Source organism: Drosophila yakuba, chromosome X, assembly GCF_016746365.2.
Source record: "Drosophila yakuba strain Tai18E2 chromosome X, Prin_Dyak_Tai18E2_2.1, whole genome shotgun sequence".
Lineage (NCBI taxonomy): Eukaryota > Metazoa > Arthropoda > Insecta > Diptera > Drosophilidae > Drosophila > Drosophila yakuba.
In genome coordinates, this window is record NC_052526.2 from 7010085 (window position 1) to 7028163 (window position 18079).

The 18079-nt window shown below is 46.4% G+C and overlaps 1 protein-coding gene across 6 annotated transcripts in view; it reads right to left on the bottom strand.

Annotated features, from left to right (window-relative positions):
- Positions 1-9851: 9851 nt before the first annotated feature.
- Positions 9852-18079, bottom strand: part of LOC6524527 — a 61474-nt gene continuing 53246 nt past the window's right edge. For all 6 annotated transcript variants that reach the window (XM_039377647.2, XM_039377646.2, XM_039377644.2 and 3 more), the window contains 4 exons: positions 13775-17057; positions 13571-13707; positions 12764-13508; positions 9852-12681 (listed from right to left, as the gene is read on the bottom strand). In XM_039377647.2, the coding sequence (XP_039233581.1) occupies positions 10686-12681; positions 12764-13508; positions 13571-13707; positions 13775-17057 (6161 nt within the window). In that variant the 3' untranslated portion in view covers positions 9852-10685. The remainder of the gene's footprint in view (positions 12682-12763; positions 13509-13570; positions 13708-13774; positions 17058-18079) is intronic.

Genomic DNA, 18079 nt, shown 5'->3' on the forward strand with positions numbered 1-18079 from the left:
TTATGAGAGACCCTTAATTTATATACAACTTATATAAAACCATATTATAATTATGCTTACGTCGATGATAATGAAGTACATGCATATGTAATAAAAACGGAAAAAAACAAAGGAAAACCTTAACAAAAAAAGCCTATTTAAAATATTTATGTAAGGAAAACCATCCGAATGTCGATCTTTGAATGTGTCGGAAAAAAAAATGCAAGAAAAAGCGATTTATTAAAGGCCGGAAAGTGAAAAAAGCAACAGAAAAAAACAAAAAGCAAACTGAGTACAGTGTTAGAAATTTAAAACCAATTAAACTGAGCAAACAAAATAGAAACTTAATAGAAATATTTAAATTATTTTTGTACACATCTTTTGCCCTATTCAAATTTATATGTATAAATATGTAAACTGTAGCCTGTATACAGCGACCTTTTTTTGTGAAAATAATTTATATCAGAAAAATTGCTGAATTGCAATTCAAATCAAACTAAATCAAATATTTAATTACTCCTATTTATTATTATCTCTTTCACTCGGCGTATTAAAGTTACATAACGACCAACAGCAGCGAGAATTTTAAGCATGACTTAAAACAAAAAGCAAAAAGCAAAAAAAAACGGCCGAGGAAAGAGCAAATTCCACGCGTGTTTATCAATCTGTGTGCACCGCGCGCGAGGGGGGTAAATAATTCTCAAAGTGCCTTATCGTTAATATTATGTATAAATTAAAAACACACAAATTATGTATAGTCTTGTGGAAATGGAAAAGGAAACGCAGAGACAGAGTGCAAAAGGCATATTAATTATTTATTATTATATTAAAGTCTATTTTATTATACTTTCGATTTACTTTGATTTTACTTCCCATCCCAAAAACAATTGTTTTTGTTTGTACTCCGATACGCATTGGAATCGGAATTGATCAGAATGGAAAGTTACGGCAGCGTGCAAAGGTTTACTGTAATACCTATATTTAACATACTTATATATATTATACTGTTTTTTTGCTCCATTTAATTTTTAAAAACTCTAACTTAGACCTGAGCTTTGGTTATCATCATGATGATTATTCTAATTTCTTTTAACGCGTTCTTCCCTTTGTACAACAAACAAAGAAAAACAAAATAAAACTAAACTAAAACCGTGCCCCGCATGAAGCAAGTGTGGTCTAATCGAAATGAAAACCTACTCTTAACACTTATCCAAGTCGTCTTCCTTCTAAGAAAAATGATAAGTAAACACTAAACTATATTGTGGTACTCTTGAATGATCGATAAACAAAGGAGAACAAGAAATGTAATGCCAGTTGAATTATACACTATTTATATATATATATATATACTTTGTTCGTTATTTATATAACCATATACCATAATTTTTTTTCATTGATATCCGCCTTGGCAACAACAAATGCAGAATCAAAACAAAAGATATGCAAAACAAAAAAAATAAATAAATAAAAACATACATTAAAAAAAAAACAACGAAAAAGACAAAACAACTAAGAAATGAACACAATCTGTACATGAATTTTGTTAATGCTGAAACATGCCTATTTATGCTTCCATTGCAACACTTTTGTGCGTATTTTTATATAGTAAATTAAAATGAATACAATTTAGTTTATGGCAAATTTTAAGTTAAATAGCTTTAAACAACAAGCGTTACAAAATAAATGAAAAATAAAAACAAACTGCCTCTCGTTTTCATTTCAATCATAATTACTACGCACACCAACACAAGCTCCCGATAACAGAGGTTATCACCAATCTCACTCCTATCCGCACAGTCGACGTGACGTTGGTTCAGCGCGGCTCTGCTCGGCTCGATTTTGGTTACGTCGGGTTTTCTGGTCCCGGAGCACCATGAAAAAAAAAAGCTTTCTTGCTGGGCTTCTTCGCTTCTGTGGCGCTACTTTAGCACTCTGTGTTCCGCGATAAAACACTGATTTACTTTATCTGGCCAACGACTTCCGAAATTTGAATACCATACACACATATATAGTTAGTAATGTTTATTGGCAGCACAAAACAGTCTTTGTTTTAGCTGTGCGGCCATTTTTGGCCAAGTTATAGCGAAAACGCCGATTAAAAAGATCCGATTTTTGTACAGAATTATTTTTTTCGATTTTTTGATAAAAAATAATCCATTTTTTTTCGATAGCAGTGGAAATAGTTGTCCAAAAGAGGAATGCCATACCTCGTTGAATTCGTAACAAAATTCCCTATCGATCCATGTACATACATTGAAATGCTAATTTATTGCCATTTTTCGCAAATTTTGATGATGGTACCCCTTATCAAAAATGCAAAAATTTGTACATTTTTTTTTTCCCAAAATCGAAAAAGTAAGGATAGACATAGTTAGCTATGTTAGCAGCACAAAACAAATACCAGGCAAACAGAAATGTCAGGAAGTGGCCAACGATCATTTCGGTTTCAGTAGCCACCTACTGCTAATTATGATGCATAAAACAACGAAATGTGCCAAAAACCAGGCTTTTAAGCCGAGTTTTGGAGGTGAAATTGAGAGATTCTCGATTTCAGATACCAGGCAAACAGAAATGTCAGGTAGTGGCCAACGATCATTGCGATTTTAGTAACCACCTGCTGCTAATTATGGTTGCCTGGTGTAAAACAACGAAATGTGCCAAAAACCGGACTTTTAAGCCGAAAAATGGAGATATTTCGAATTTCAGATACCAGGCAAACAGAAATGTCAGTAAGTGGCCAGCGATCATTTCGATTTTAGTAGCCACCTACTGGTAATTATGATTGCCTGGTGCATAGAACAACGAAATGTGCCAAAAACCGGGCTTTTAAGCCGAGTTTTGGAGGTGAAATTGAGAGATTCTCGATTTCAGATACCAGGCAAACAGAAATGTCAGGTAGTGGCCAACGATCATTGCGATTTTAGTAACCACCTGCTGCTAATTATGGTTGCCTGGTGCATAAAACAACGAAATGTCCCAAAAACCGGACTTTTAATCCGAGTTTTGTTCGAAAAATGGAGATATTTCGAACTTCAGATGCCAGGCAAACAGAAATGTCAGGAAGTGGCCAACGATCATTGCGATTTTAGTAACCACCTACTGCTAATTATGATTGCCTGGTGCATAGAACAACGAAATGTCCCAAAAACCGGACTTTTAATCCGAGTTTTGTTCGAAAAATGGAGATATTTCGAACTTCAGATGCCAGGCAAACCGAAATGCCAGTAAGTGGCCAACGATCATTGCGATTTTAGTAACCACCTACTGCTAATTATGATTGCCTGGTGCATAAAACAATGAAATGTCTCAAAAACCCGACTTTTAAGCCGAGTTTTTGAGGTGAAATTGAGAGATACTCGATTTCAGATACCAGGCAAACAGAAATGGTAGGAAGTGGCCAACGATAATTTCGATTTAAGTAGCCACCTACTGCTAATTATGATTGCCTGGTGCATAAAACAATGAAATGTCCCAAAAACCGGACATTAAATCCGAGTTTTGTTCGAAAAATGAAGATATTTCGAATTTCAGATACCAGGCAAACAGAAATGTCAGGAAGTGGCCAACGATCATTTCGATTTAAGTAGCCACCTACTGCTAATTATGATTGCCTGGTGCATAAAACAATGAAATGTCCCAAAAACCCGACTTTTAAGCCGAGTTTTTGAGGTGAAATTGAGAGATACTCGATTTCAGATACCAGGCAAACAGAAATGTCAGGAAGTGGCCAACGATAATTTCGATTTAAGTAGCCACCTACTGCTAATTATGATTGCCTGGTGCATAAAACAATGAAATGTCCCAAAAACCGGACATTAAATCCGAGTTTTGTTCGAAAAATGAAGATATTTCGAATTTCAGATACCAGGCAAACAGAAATGTCAGGAAGTGGCCAACGATCATTTCGATTTAAGTAGCCACCTACTGCTAATTATGATTGCCTGGTGCATAAAACAACGAAATGTCCCAAAAACCGGACTTTTAATCCGAGTTTTGTTCGAAAAATGGAGATATTTCGAACTTCAGATGCCAGGCAAACCGAAATGTCAGTAAGTGGCCAACGATCATTGCGATTTTAGTAACCACCTACTGCTTATTATGATTGCCTGGTGCATAAAACAATGAAATGTCCCAAAAACCGGACATTTAATCCGAGTTTTGTTCGAAAAATGGAGATATTTCGAATTTCAGATACCAGGCAAACAGAAATGTCAGGAAGTCGCCAACGATCATTGCGATTTTAGTAGCCACCTACTGCTAATTATGATTGCCTGGTGCATAAAACAACGAAATGTCCCAAAAACCGGACTTTTAATCCGAGTTTTGTTCGAAAAATGGAGATATTTCGAATTTCAGATACCAGGCAAACAGAAATGTCAGTAAGTGGCCAGCGATCATTTCGATTTAAGTAGCCACCTACTGCTAATTATGGTTGCCTGGTGCATAGAACAACGAAATGTGCCAAAAACTGGGCTTTTAAGCCGAGTTTTGGAGGTGAAATTGGGAGATTCTCGATTTCAGGTACCAGGCAAACAGAAATGTCAGTAAGTGGCCAACGATCATTGCGATTTTAGTAACCACCTACTGCTTATTATGATTGCCTGGTGCATAAAACAATGAAATGTCCCAAAAACCGGACATTTAATCCGAGTTTTGTTCGAAAAATGGAGATATTTCGAACTTCAGATGCCAGGCAAACAGAAATGTCAGGAAGTGGCCAGCGATCATTTCGATTTTAGTAGCCACCTACTGCTAATTATGGTTGCCTGGTGCATAAAACAACGAAATGTGCCAAAAACCGGGCTTTTAAGCCGAGTTTTGGAGGTGAAATTGAGAGATTCTCGATTTCAGATACCAGGCAAACAGAAATGTCAGTAAGTGGCCAACGATCATTGCGATTTTAGTAACCACCTACTGCTAATTATGATTGCCTGGTGCATAGAACAACGAAATGTGCCAAAAACCGGGCTTTTAAGCCGAGTTTTGTTCGAAAAATGGAGATATTTCGAACTTCAGATGCCAGGCAAACAGAAATGTCAGGAAGTGGCCAACGATCATTGCGATTTTAGTAACCACCTACTGCTAATTATGATTGCCTGGTGCATAGAACAACGAAATGTGCCAAAAACCGGGCTTTTAAGCCGAGTTTTGTTCGAAAAATGGAGATATTTCGAACTTCAGATGCCAGGCAAACCGAAATGTCAGTAAGTGGCCAACGATCATTGCGATTTTAGTAACCACCTACTGCTTATTATGATTGCCTGGTGCATAAAACAATGAAATGTCCCAAAAACCGGACATTTAATCCGAGTTTTGTTCGAAAAATGGAGATATTTCGAACTTCAGATGCCAGGCAAACAGAAATGTCAGGAAGTGGCCAGCGATCATTTCGATTTTAGTAGCCACCTACTGCTAATTATGGTTGCCTGGTACATAGAACAACGAAATGTGCCAAAAACCGGGCTTTTAAGCCGAGTTTTGTTCGAAAAATGGAGATATTTCGAACTTCAGATGCCAGGCAAACAGAAATGTCAGGAGGTGACTTTGCAGAATTTAAAATCAAGCAGCCCCCGAAAGTAGGCAACGAAGAAATTCACAAGCCGCGGATCTCATCTCTTCCATCAGCCCAAAAGTATGCAACATGTGTAGCTGATATGTAGCAACATTCATTCATTTTTCGCTGCATACTTTTGGGCTGCAGGAAGAAATTCTTGCTGCGGCCGAAAATCCGTTGCATACTTTTAGGATCTGTCGGAAAACACTGACCAGCTGACATTTCTGTTCGCCTGGTATCTGAAATTCGAAATATCTCCATTTTCCCAACAAAACTCGGCTTAAAAGCCCGGTTTTTGGCACATTTCGTTGTTTTATGCACCAGGCAACCATAATTAGCAGTAAGGTGGCTACTAAAATCGAAATGATCGCTGGCCACTTACTGACATTTCTGTTTGCCTGGCATCTGAAGTTCGAAATATCTCCATTTTTCGAACAAAACTCGGATTAAATGTCCGGTTTTTGGGACATTTCATTGTTTTATGCACCAGGCAATCATAATAAGCAGTAGGTGGTTACTAAAATCGCAATGATCGTTGGCCACTTCCTGACATTTCTGTTTGCCTGGCATCTGAAGTTCGAAATATCTCCATTTTTCGAACAAAACTCGGATTAAAAGTCCGGTTTTTGGGACATTTCGTTGTTTTATGCACCAGGCAACCATAATTAGCAGTAGGTGGCTACTAAAATCGCAATGATCGTTGGCGACTTCCTGACATTTCTGTTTGCCTGGTATCTGAAATTCGAAATATCTCCATTTTTCCAACAAAACTCGGATTAAAAGTCCGGTTTTTGGGACATTTCGTTGTTTTATGCACCAGGCAACCATAATTAGCAGTAGGTGGCTACTAAAATCGCAATGATCGTTGGCCACTTACTGACATTTCTGTTTGCCTGGTATCTGAAATCGAGAATCTCTCAATTTCACCTCCAAAACTCGGCTTAAAAGCCCGGTTTTTGGCACATTTCGTTGTTTTATGCACCAGGCAACCATAATTAGCAGTAGGTGGCTACTAAAATCAAAATGATCGCTGGCCACTTACTGACATTTCTGTTTGCCTGGTATCTGTTTTGTGCTGCTAATAAACATAGCTAACTATGTCTATCCTTACTTTTTCGATTTTGGGAAAAAAAAAATTTACAAATTTTTGCATTTTTTGATCAAAATTTGCGAAAAATGGCCAAAAATTAGCATTTCAATGTATGTACATGGATCGATAGGGAATTTTTTAACGAATTCAACGAGATATGGCATTCCATTTTTGGACAACTATTTTCACTGCTATCGAAAAAAACGTATTATTTTTTATCAAAAAATCGAAAAACAAAATGTTGTAAAAAAATCGAATATTTTCAATCGGCGTTTTCGCCATAACTTGGGCGCACAGCTAAAATAAAGACAGTTTTGTGCTGCTATTAAACATAGCTAACTATGTGTATCACTACTTTTTTGATTTTCGCAAAAAAAAAATGTAACAAATTTTTGCATTTTCGATAAGGGGTAAAAAGGGGTCATCAAAATTAGCGAAAAATGGCAAACAATTACATTTCCATTTTTTGAGCACATGTGGATAGGAAATTTTACTACGAATTCAACGAAGTATGGCATTCCATATTCAGACAATTATTTTGAAAGTCGTGGCAAAAAAAGGGATTATTTTATGACGAAAATCGGAAAAATCGCCTTTGGACTAACATTTGTTCTATTTTTGAAGTGCTGAACAGAACAACCTGCTCAACAGAAGCCTGCTACCAATTATGTTCCCCTTCTTTACAAAACCAATATATTAGCTATAAAATATGATTTTTGTGGATGATCTGAAAGCAATAAACTGCCAAGCATAGATCCCAATGATGCGCAGACATAAAAACAAGAACATTTTGTTATACATTTCTTTTGTTTTATTTTTTTTGTATTTGTTTTTATTTTGTTTTGTTTGCTTTTTAATATGTTGTATTTAATTTTATATTATTATTTTTAAGCTTACAACTTAAGGCATAAAGTTACAACTAAAACTTAAGTGCTAAACATCATTATCATGTATCGATCATAATCAGCTCTAGCTCTGCGACTCGGCGCACATTATATGCATATACTCCACATAATATTGGTTGTTTACTTTTCTTTACGCTCCTCTCTCGTGTTATCTGCATTCATAATTTTTGTGTTTATTGTTATCAATATGCACTCGAAAACCGCCTTTACTCGTCATTTTTGTTTGTTTGTTTTTTTTTTTATTTGTTTTTGTGTGTTTTTGCGTTTTTCATACAACTATATCGATTTGAAATTGATACAACAGAAAAAAAAACGAGAAAAAGAAAACAATAAAGGTCCTTCAATATAGCGAATTTGAATTTGTTTTCTTTTTTTGTTTATGTGATTTGCTTAAATCATTTTTAGGGCACGCCTTGTGCATACACATTGTTTTGTTTTACATCCATTCAGCCGGCGTTTTTGTAATTCGCCCAGCTATAAAATTCGGTTATTCATACATTATTCATTTATATATATATATTCATTTATATGTGTAGAAAGTGCTCACAATCGAGGATCGTGTTCAGCGGCGGCTCGGAGTGGCAGCGATGCCAGCTGTTTCGTTGTCTTGGCGGCTCCTCGAGTCCATCTGTCCGTCCGCGAGTCTGTCCGCGTGTCCGTTCGTCCGGTTCCGGCCGCTATCGCTCCACTCCGATCCATTCGCTCGAACCTCTGGCGCTGTTTATGATTTATTCCATTAGTTGTTATGCTGCCGCTTTACATACATTTATTATCATAAATATCATATATATATATATATATATATTTTGTAAAATTTTCTGTATATATAGAATTTGTTTTCATTTAATTTAATTTATATATATATATATATATTTATAAAAAAAAATACGCTTCCTGCTCTTAACTAAAACGTTGCTGCGCGCCGCTCGGCCAGAGTTGCGTTTCGGGTTTCCCGTTTCCGCTTCCGCGCTTTTCCGGATTTGGGTTGCGAATATCTGTGTCGTTAGCTTTTACATACATACACACATCTATATACATATATATATATGAATATATATATATATATATTTATATGTATATATCGTTTATCTTTTAATATTTTACAATTTTTTGTTTTTGTTGAATAAGTCTTAGCGTTTGTTGTTTACTTCATATATATTTACTATATAGATTTTGTTTCGTTTTTAGTTTCATTATGTATTAAAAATATTAATTTTTTTTGTTTTCACGTTTTTCAATTGGTTTCCCCACGTTTGTTTCGCGTTTGCGTGTAAAAAAAAAATAAGTTTAAAAAACGAATTAAACAGTAAAGTAGTTAAACACTAAAACTGTTTCGTATGACATAAGTGTTATATAAAAAAATATGCGTACGTATATCCCATATATATATTTCTATGTATTGGGCTTACTTTAAATTTACTTACATTAAAACTTTCTTTAGCTTAGCAATTAAACGTACATAATTCAATAGCGCTTGCTTAAGAAGAGAATAAAACACAATCATGTTCCATAAATTAGGCCTTGCATATAAAAATAGGAATAAAAAAAAAACGTATAATAGTAGTAGTAATTGTATTGATAAGATTGATTAAATGATGCTCATTAAAATTATGCGCAGTTTTTTATGAAATTTACAAAAAGTCGTTTAAATAATGATTAAAGTGTTCTATAGATAATATTTATATATATTTACTTGTTTCTCGTTTACTTGTTTTCTTTTGCTTAGGTTTTTTGTTTTCTTTTCTTTTGTTTTGTTTTGTTTTTTTTTTCTAAGAACAGCCCAACAGTGTGTTTTTATTATTTTGTTTACTCCTTATACTCATAGTGTATTGTATATATATATGTGTGTGTGTGGTGTGGTGTGATCTTTAGTTTTATGTATATATATATATATATATATATGCATCTAATTGTTCTCACTACCATTCTCATAACTTTCTGACTCGGGTGCTGAGGCTGGAGCTTTGGGAGGAGCAGAAGGAAACATCGACCGATGACACTAAGAACGAGGACAAGGACACACGCGTCCACACGAATAGAGACGAATACATAGGGTAGGACGACATAAAGAACACGGATTTCGATCGAGTTGTGTGTGTGTGTGTGTGTAATACCTCAGAATGCGAGGCAAACAGTTGGTTGAACAGAATTCGTGTTACTTAGATATAGAATATTTTTTTTTGTTTATATACAATTACAAATGATCTGCTTTAAATTACTTTCAAAATGTTTTGAATCACGCTTTAAAAAGTCTTTTTTTGAATGCGCCAAATTTACAATCGTTTTAGTTTGGGTTTAGGTTTCAGTTTTAAACAAGTCTGCATTCTCCTGCACACACATTCGTTTATTTGCACTTTTTGGAAATGGAAATTGTCTAAAAAATAATTCTCATTGGACAAAACTAATATCTAGAAGTTGTCAAGTCTGCTAGCCGTCTGCTCCCCACTTTGCCTCCTCTCCAAATCTGCTCCACATCTCTGCTGATTTGCTGACCTCTCGACTGCCTGCCTATCATTTGCCCTCTCTTAATTTAATTCTTCTTGTTGTTGTTAAAGCCTTTTTCTTATCTCTTAATTCATTTTTACACATGTCGTTTGCCTAGCTCACGCATCTCGTTCCGCAACTCAAGGTGGAAATCTATTATCTCATGCTTAGTGGTAATCTACATATGCTGCTGCTGCTGCTGCTGTTGCTGCTGCTGTTGCTGCTGTTGCTTTCAATAGTAGCCCGGATTGCCGCCAGCAGAGCTGCCTCCGTTGCCTCCAGGATAATGCTCGCTGGCATAGTAGAGGCTCCTCTGCTGCTGGTGGAGTTGCTGCTGCTGCTGCTGCTGGAGTTGCTGCTGCTGGGACTGCAATGGAGGTGGCAGCACAGTGGCCTGGTAGAGCTGCTGCTGCTGCTGGCGATGTGGCGACTGTTGCTGCTGCTGCTGGACAAGATGCGGATGCGGTGGCTGCTGTTGCTGCTGCTGTTGCTGCTGCTGTTGTTGTTGTTGCTGTTGTTGCTGTTGTTGCTGTTGATGCTGGGAGTGTCGCCGGTAGCCAGGATAGCCGTATACCACGCTCGTGCTGCTGCCGGGCGGTAGTGCTGCTGCTACTGCTATTGTTGCTGGCCGCAGGTGCGACGCCGACGCCGATGACGACGCCGGCAGTCACAACTAATCTTCGTCGCTGAGGGCATCGTACTTGGACAACAGCAGCGGCTTCGATTCACTGGCCGCCGCTGCAACGGCAGCGGCTACCGCAGCAGATGCTTGCGATGAACTGGAATTGTGAACGCCACCACCACCGCCGCCGCCGCCACCGCCACCTGGTCCGCCACCACCACCGGGTCCACCACCGCCGGGTCCACCACCACCGCCGCCGCCGACGGAGACACCACCTGGTCCGCCAGCAATGCCGCCAGAGCCGCCGCCCACCACCAAGGACACGCCGCCGCCACCGACTGCGCCCAGTTCACTTAGGGCATGCGCCGCCTTGGCCTTGGCAAAGGCACCGGGTGGCGCCACCGCCTGGTGGGCCAGCTGCAACGGCTGGTGCGGCGGCAATCCGCCGGCAGCGCTGGGCACATTCAGTGCGCTGTAGGGGAAGTAGGTGCTGGGTGCGTATGCCGCCGCCGGTGGATGATACGGCGAGTGGTGGCTATTGGCACCCGAAACGGAGACCGACACGGAACCACTGCCAGCTGAGCGCCGTCCACTGGCATCTACCACCTCGTACTGGTTGGGCGTCTTGCGTGACACACTGATCTCTGGCGGCGGCGGCGGCTGCTGCTGCTGCTGCTCCTTGCTTCTGTGCTGCAGCTCCAGGGCAGCGGCATGGGCGACATGGGCCGCGTGCGCCACATGTGCAGCATGGACGGCGGCATGCGAATGGGCAACCATATCGGCGGTTACTTCGTCATCGGTGCGCACCTCCACGGTGCGGTTCTTGCCATAGCCAATATCGTCGCGCATCACCTCAGCGATGCGGGTCTTCACATAGTTGTCAATGGTGGTGGCACCGCCGCCGGGTCCACCAGGTCCACCGGCGCCAGGTGCTCCGCCACCGCCGCCGCTGGGCGTGCCCCTCTGCTCGGGCAGCACGACACGGCTGGGCAGGAAGAACTGGCCAGCTTCACCGCCCGCTCCCGCCGTGCCCATCACATGGTGCAGCATCAACTCGTGGTTGAATTTACGCGGACTTACCGCCTGGGGCATACGGATAATGTTGCGTCCATCCTCGCCAGGCGTGCTGGCTCTGCCGGCGCCACCCCCTCCTCCGCTGCCCGGAACGCCCGATGCACCGCCCTGGCCAGCTGCACCACCTGGTGCCGAGCTGGAGCCACTGCCCGGCATCTGCGGATGATGTTGCGGGGCATGGTGTTGCTGCTGCTGCTGCTGCTGGGCGTGATGCTGCTGCTGCTGCTGCTGATGTTGTTGCTGCTGCTGCTGCTGGGAATGGTGCTTGGCCTCCTCGGCCTTCTGTTGCATGCGACGGTTCTGCTTCCAGCGATCCGGCGGCAGGATGGACTGCGTCTCCTGCAGATAGGTCATAAACGGTGGCGTGGGCCGCAGATGAGGATTGGTGCCGTAGTCATTGGTTATAATCGAATCGGTTAGCTCCCCAAAGGTTATGCTCTTTGTGTGGATCTGCTGCGGACTGGGCGCTGATCCGCCGGCCTGCGAGGTCGGTGTCCTCAGTTGACCGTGCACGGATCTGGACTGCGACGATTGCGATGGTGGCGGCGCTTGCTGCTGCTGCTGCTGCTGCTGCTGTTGGGCAACTGCTGCGGCTGCCGCTGAAATGCGCTCCTGATCCAAATCAATGTTAATCACACTGGGCGATCCCGACGAGCTGGGCTTGCCATTGTTCTCCGCCGTTAGCAGTGAGCCCGCTCCGCCCTCGAGCGGCTGGCGCAGATCGCGCAGGTACATCGGATGGAGCACATTGGCTGGCGAGGATCGAGTGCCGGTGCCGCCACCCGAACCGGAACCACGCGGTGGCAATGGGGCGTGCACGAAGGATGGGCGCGGAAATTCGCGATTCGGAACTGCGGTGGCATCGTTGGAGCGATTGATCTCATGCTTGATGATGGCGTCGATCAGACTCTGGGCGCTCAGTTGCCCGGGCGCATCCTCTGGAGGTGGACCGCCATGTGCCTGGCGATAGTACCTAGGGTGAGAAGTAGTAGTAGTAGTGGCAGGGTTATGATTAGTGATTGCGCTCATCATATGATCATATGGCAAATACTTACTCCCGTTCGCGATCTGGTATGGAGCGCGGTGGCCCAGTCTCCGGCACCGAGGCACGCAGAAATTGGCCAGGCGGTGGTCCACCGCCGCCGGCGCCACCTGATGCGGCGACCACATTGCCGGCAAACATGCGCTCCATGCGTCGACTATCGCGCTCCCGTTCCTCGGCCACCACACGCCGCTCTCGATCCTGTTCACGTCGCTCGCGCTCTCGTTCCCGCTCGCGTTCACGTTCCCGCTCCCGTTCCCGCTGCTCGCGGTCACGCTCACGCTCGCGCTCTCTTTCCCGCTCACGATCCCGTTCGCGCATCCGCTCCTGAATCTCTCGGTCACGCTCGAGGGCATGGTTGTGCTGCTGCTGCGCCTGGTGCTGCTGCTGGTGGTGGCGCAGCACACGCTTCGCCTGATCCATGTGCCGCTGCATATCGACCTGGGCGGCCACATTGAGGCTGCGGTAATGCTGCTGCTGCGCAATCTGCTGCTGCACGAGGGTATGATGATGATGGTGCAGCGTTAGATCGCGATACCGCTGATCGTGGTGTGCGGTCGGCGGCGGTGGCTGCGCAACGCCGACCACAGCGTGTGGCGGCAGTGATGAGGGTCCAAGTGGTGGACCAGCACCGGGTCCGGGCACTTGTCCCGGCGCCGTTGCGGCACCCGGCGATTTGTCATCCTTTTGCGACGGCACCGGCAATTGCGGCTGCTGCACGGCCACGTCCACAAACGAGGCCAATGCATCGTGACCACCTGTGGACATTGTGTATTAGTTTCTGTGCAGGATTTGGTTGATTTGAAATACAAGCACTTACTTGGAGCATATTGATACGGCGGCATGTGCATCCTGCTCGGCGGCGGAGCAGCCGGTGATGGTGGCTTGGAGCCCGTGTTGTGCCTCTGGATGACGCCTTGCCGCTGCGGCGGCGGCGTGCGATGCGGACTCGGTGTGCTGAATACAAAAAATGTATGGGGTAAATGATGTATAAATACAAAAGTACAGGGTATTCCACACTCACCTATTCGCATGATCGGCGGGCGATGCACGACTGGAGTACTCCGGTCGGCCACGTGGCGCCGATTCCTTGTCGCCGCCATAGGCAAAGCCACTGGCACTGCCCACACTGTTGCGCGGCGAGGGCGACTCCTTGTCGGAGCCACCGCCGCCTCCACCGCCGCTGGCACTGCTGCCGCGCGACATGTTGCGCTGTTGCTGCTGTTGCTGCTGCTGTTGCTGTTGCTGCTGTTGTTGCTGCTGCTGTCCCTGCATCTGCTGCGAGGTGATGTAGTCGTGCATCACGATTTGGCGCGTGCTCAGCACCTGGGGCTGCTCCACCACCCCGCCGAATGGCGAGCGTGCGTAGGGCGAGCTCACGCCCACACCATAGCCCTGGGGCGGTGGCGCCTGTGGCGAGGATTGCTGCGGCGGTGGCGCCAGTTGCTGATTGCCACCCGGTTGCTGGGCGGGACTGTGACGCTGGGTGCTCTTGTAGTAGCTCTCGTATGGCCGCTTCGTTTCCAAATGATGCGGCGGCATGTGCAGCGGTGTGCCCTGCGTTATCGAACCATGCTTGCCACCTGGTCCACCCGGACCACCCGGGCCACCAGGTCCTCCAACCGAACCCACGCCCTCCGGTGTCGTTTGCCTGACCAGACCCTCGAACTTGGGACTCAGCAGGGAGGAGGGTGCCGACGCTCCAGTCGCTGGTGCATGCACGATTATCTGCTGCTGGGCACTGTTCGCCGGTGTTCCATGCGTGATCGAGCCGCTCTTCACCAGCAATTGCTGTTGTTGTGCTGCTGCTGCTGCTGCTGCAGCCGCCTGTTGTTGCTGCTGCTGCTGCTGTTGTTGCTGCGACGGCGAGTGGCCGTGACTGGGATGAAGGTGGTGAGCCTGCTGGGGACTCAGCTTGGGCGGCGCCTTGGCCACACCCCTGCCGCCGGATGGCGGCTGTGCCGGCGGCGGTTGTCCAGCTCTCGGCGGCAGTTGGCCCTGCCCGGAAATGGAAATGGGCACGGGCACTGGGACTGGTTGCAGATACAGTGCGCTGCCGGGCACACCGGGCAGCACGCCGGGCACCACGCCAACGCCGCCGGTGGCCTTGAGCACGCCGTGCGGCGGTGTGGGATACAGATACGAACTGGGCGCGGCCAGCGATGGAACGGTGACGGTGTCGCCGCGATACATGCCGCCCGAGCGTACAATGTGCTTCATCGACATGGTCGGCGGCGGGGGGCCATGATGTCGTTCTGCGGCGGAGGACGATGCTCCAATCGAGCCGGAGCCGGAGCCCGAGCCACCGGCACCCGTGTGCGGTGAGTGGCCATCGCGCGGCGGCTTCTTGATGCTCAAGTCGAGGGTTTGCGGCTCCGGTTCCGGCACTTGCAGCTGCGGATGCTGGCCATGCGACGGATGCTGCGGATGGGCCGGATGCTGTGTATGCGACGGATGGGCAGGATGCGTTGGATGCGCTGGATGCGCTGGATGCGCTGGATGCGCTGGATGCACCGAGTGCTGTGACGGCGGCGGTGGAATGCCGCGTTGCGGATGCGCCGCTGGCACATTGTAGATGATGGTATCCGGCGGCGTGGGCGTGTGTGAGTGACTGGACGTACCGCCGCTCTTCGATGATCCACTGGCGCCCTTGACCACCGGCGTTATGGTTGCCTTGTCCACACCGACACCGACACCGCCAGCGGAACTGGCATGCGCCATTAGCGCCGGATGACCCAGCTGCGCCACCACGCCCATGTGCGTGTTCACCACCGACAAGGTGGCCAGACTATCGCTGGTTCCATTGTTGCTGCCACTTCCTGTGCTGGTGGGCGTCAGTGGATGAGCCGGTGGCGGTGGTGCCACTGCAGCCGGTCGGGATGGTAGCTTCTGCACGGAGGTGCCATGCGGCAGACTGCCAGCGCCCGAGGTGGGCGGTACTCCGCCCACCTGCTGCTGCTGCTTCAGAATGCCCGGATCCTGGCGGTATTCCCTTACAATGGTCAGCTCCTTGCGTTCCAGATTGTTGGCAGATTGCTGCTGCTGCTGCTGCTGCTGCTGCTGGGATGGCGACTGGCTTTGTCCTTGAGCCTGGCCCTGTCCCTGTCCTTGTCCCTGTGCTTGTCCTTGACCCTGTCCTTGTCCTTGTCCCTGACCCTGCTGCTGACCCTGGCCGCCCTTGGGTTGCGGCCCCTTGTGCTTCAGCGAGCGCTCAATCACCGAGAATACGCAATCCTGCACATTGTTGACAGCCTCGCGCCGCATGGCCATTGGTCCGTTCACCTGTTGGCCTGGTGCTCCACCCGCTTGGACACCACCAGCACCACCAGCACCACCAGCCACCATATTGCCCACCGGCGGCTGTAGGCCGGCCACATTATTGGCATGACCGCCGCCATGTCCGTGTCCATGGCCGTGGAATAGAACCTTGGGACTCTGGCGATTGGCCGGCGAGTTCTCGTTCTCCTCATCCGCCGTTTCGGTGGCCGAGGAATCGTACTCCTCGCTGGTCTTCTGCTTCTTGGGCGCCTGGCCAGCGGCGGGTGGCAGCAGGCGATCATTGTCGCCCGCTGATCCCGAACCCGAACCCGATCCCGATCCCGATCCCGCCTTGCTGCCCATTCGTGTGGGTGTGATAATCAGTGGCGCACCCTGATCTCCACCACGCCCACCACTCGATGATGAGCCGCCCTTCTGCTGCGGTGCTGGCGGTGGTTGTGGCTGCGATAGCTGCTGTTGATGCTGCTGCTGTTGCTGCTGCTGTTGCTGTTGCTGCTGCTGCTGCTGTTTGACCAACGTGAGGGACTTGTGGCGCTGCAGATTCTCGGGACTGTCCACGGAAGCGGTGTCGGAACCGCCCGGCTCGCGTTCATCACAGGACGAGGTGCTGACATCCGTCTCGTCGCCGCCACTGCCGCTGCCGGCGCCGCCACTGGAGCCATCGTTGAGATTCAGCTGCGGATCCAGCTTGCGGCGGATGCGCATGAGGCAGGCGGAGCAGCAGCGGGTGGCGTGGGGCGGTATTTGGAACTCGGCTATCAGGGGATCGCGCAGCTCGGGCGCCAGTTCGAAGAGACGGGAGGGAATGTTCCGCAGGCGCTGTGCCCGATCCTTGGGATTGGGGCACGTGGGCAGCGGACAGTTGGGATAGCGGCTGCGCACCGATTTGCATTGGCAGCTGTTGCAGACACGTGCGCCCGCCGGAATCGTCTCGTCCGGAATGCCGTACTGCTGGCCACGCCCCTTCTTCAGTGGGCGTGTGCGTGGACACGCCTCCGCCTTGCACACAAAGCAGCTGGCCAGTTTGTCTGCGGCGAAAAAGCGGAAGAAATGAGTTGCTAAGGTTAGTGAATGTGGCTACACGCGGCGAAAAAAGGCGTTACTATGCCGAAAATAAATTTCTAAATCTAGACATTGAAAAACCATTTCAATTGATTCCACAACAATTCATCAACTTTTCATCCCTTGATTCATTTAAATGCCTAATGCCAAAGCTAAAGCGTTGCGAATTATTTGCGGAGTGTAGGCAAAAAGTTATGCAAACACATTAAAAAATGCGATTTAATTAAAGCTGCTGGTCAGGAAAACGAGGGGAGATCCTGGTGGCAAGGATAACGGAGGGGTAGGGGGGAAGGGGGGAGGGGGAAGCGCTTTCATTAAGCCACTTAACAAATAATGAGCAGCAGCCAATTGAATATTTTAAAACGCCTGCCACCCTTCAGTTTTCCACGAAGGATGCGCCACAGGAAGATTGTTGGATAAATGGATGGATGGATGGATGGATAAATGGATGGATGGATGGATGGATGGATGGATGGATGGATGGATGGATGGATGGATGGATGGATGGATGGATGGATGGATGGATGGATGAATGGATGGCAGGTTGGAAGGCAATAAATATAGGTGGAAATATAGCTGGAAAATAACTGAAAGCTGCAAAAATGTTTGAATATATTGCCATAGTTTCTCTGCTCCAACTCAAGTTTATTACTTATTATTTGCGTAAAAGCTTAAATTCAATGCCATTCAATTGAAATTCAAGGCTGTGGCTATGCAAAGTGAAAACTTTTCCATCAAATGGATTATCCGCCGAAGAACATCCACCTAAAATTCCAATTGGGAAAAGCCAACCCATCAAAATCACCACCACCCACTGAAAAACGCGATTCGGTGGCAGAATTTGTGTTTGTCTTAGTTTTTGTTGTGCCACTTTAATAATTTTCAAATTTTAATGATGTGCAAATAGAGGAGGCAAACACAATTGCGGCATTTAACCAAAATCAATGTAATTAAAATGAAGCGAGGCAGGAGATGAGGTTGAGTTAAG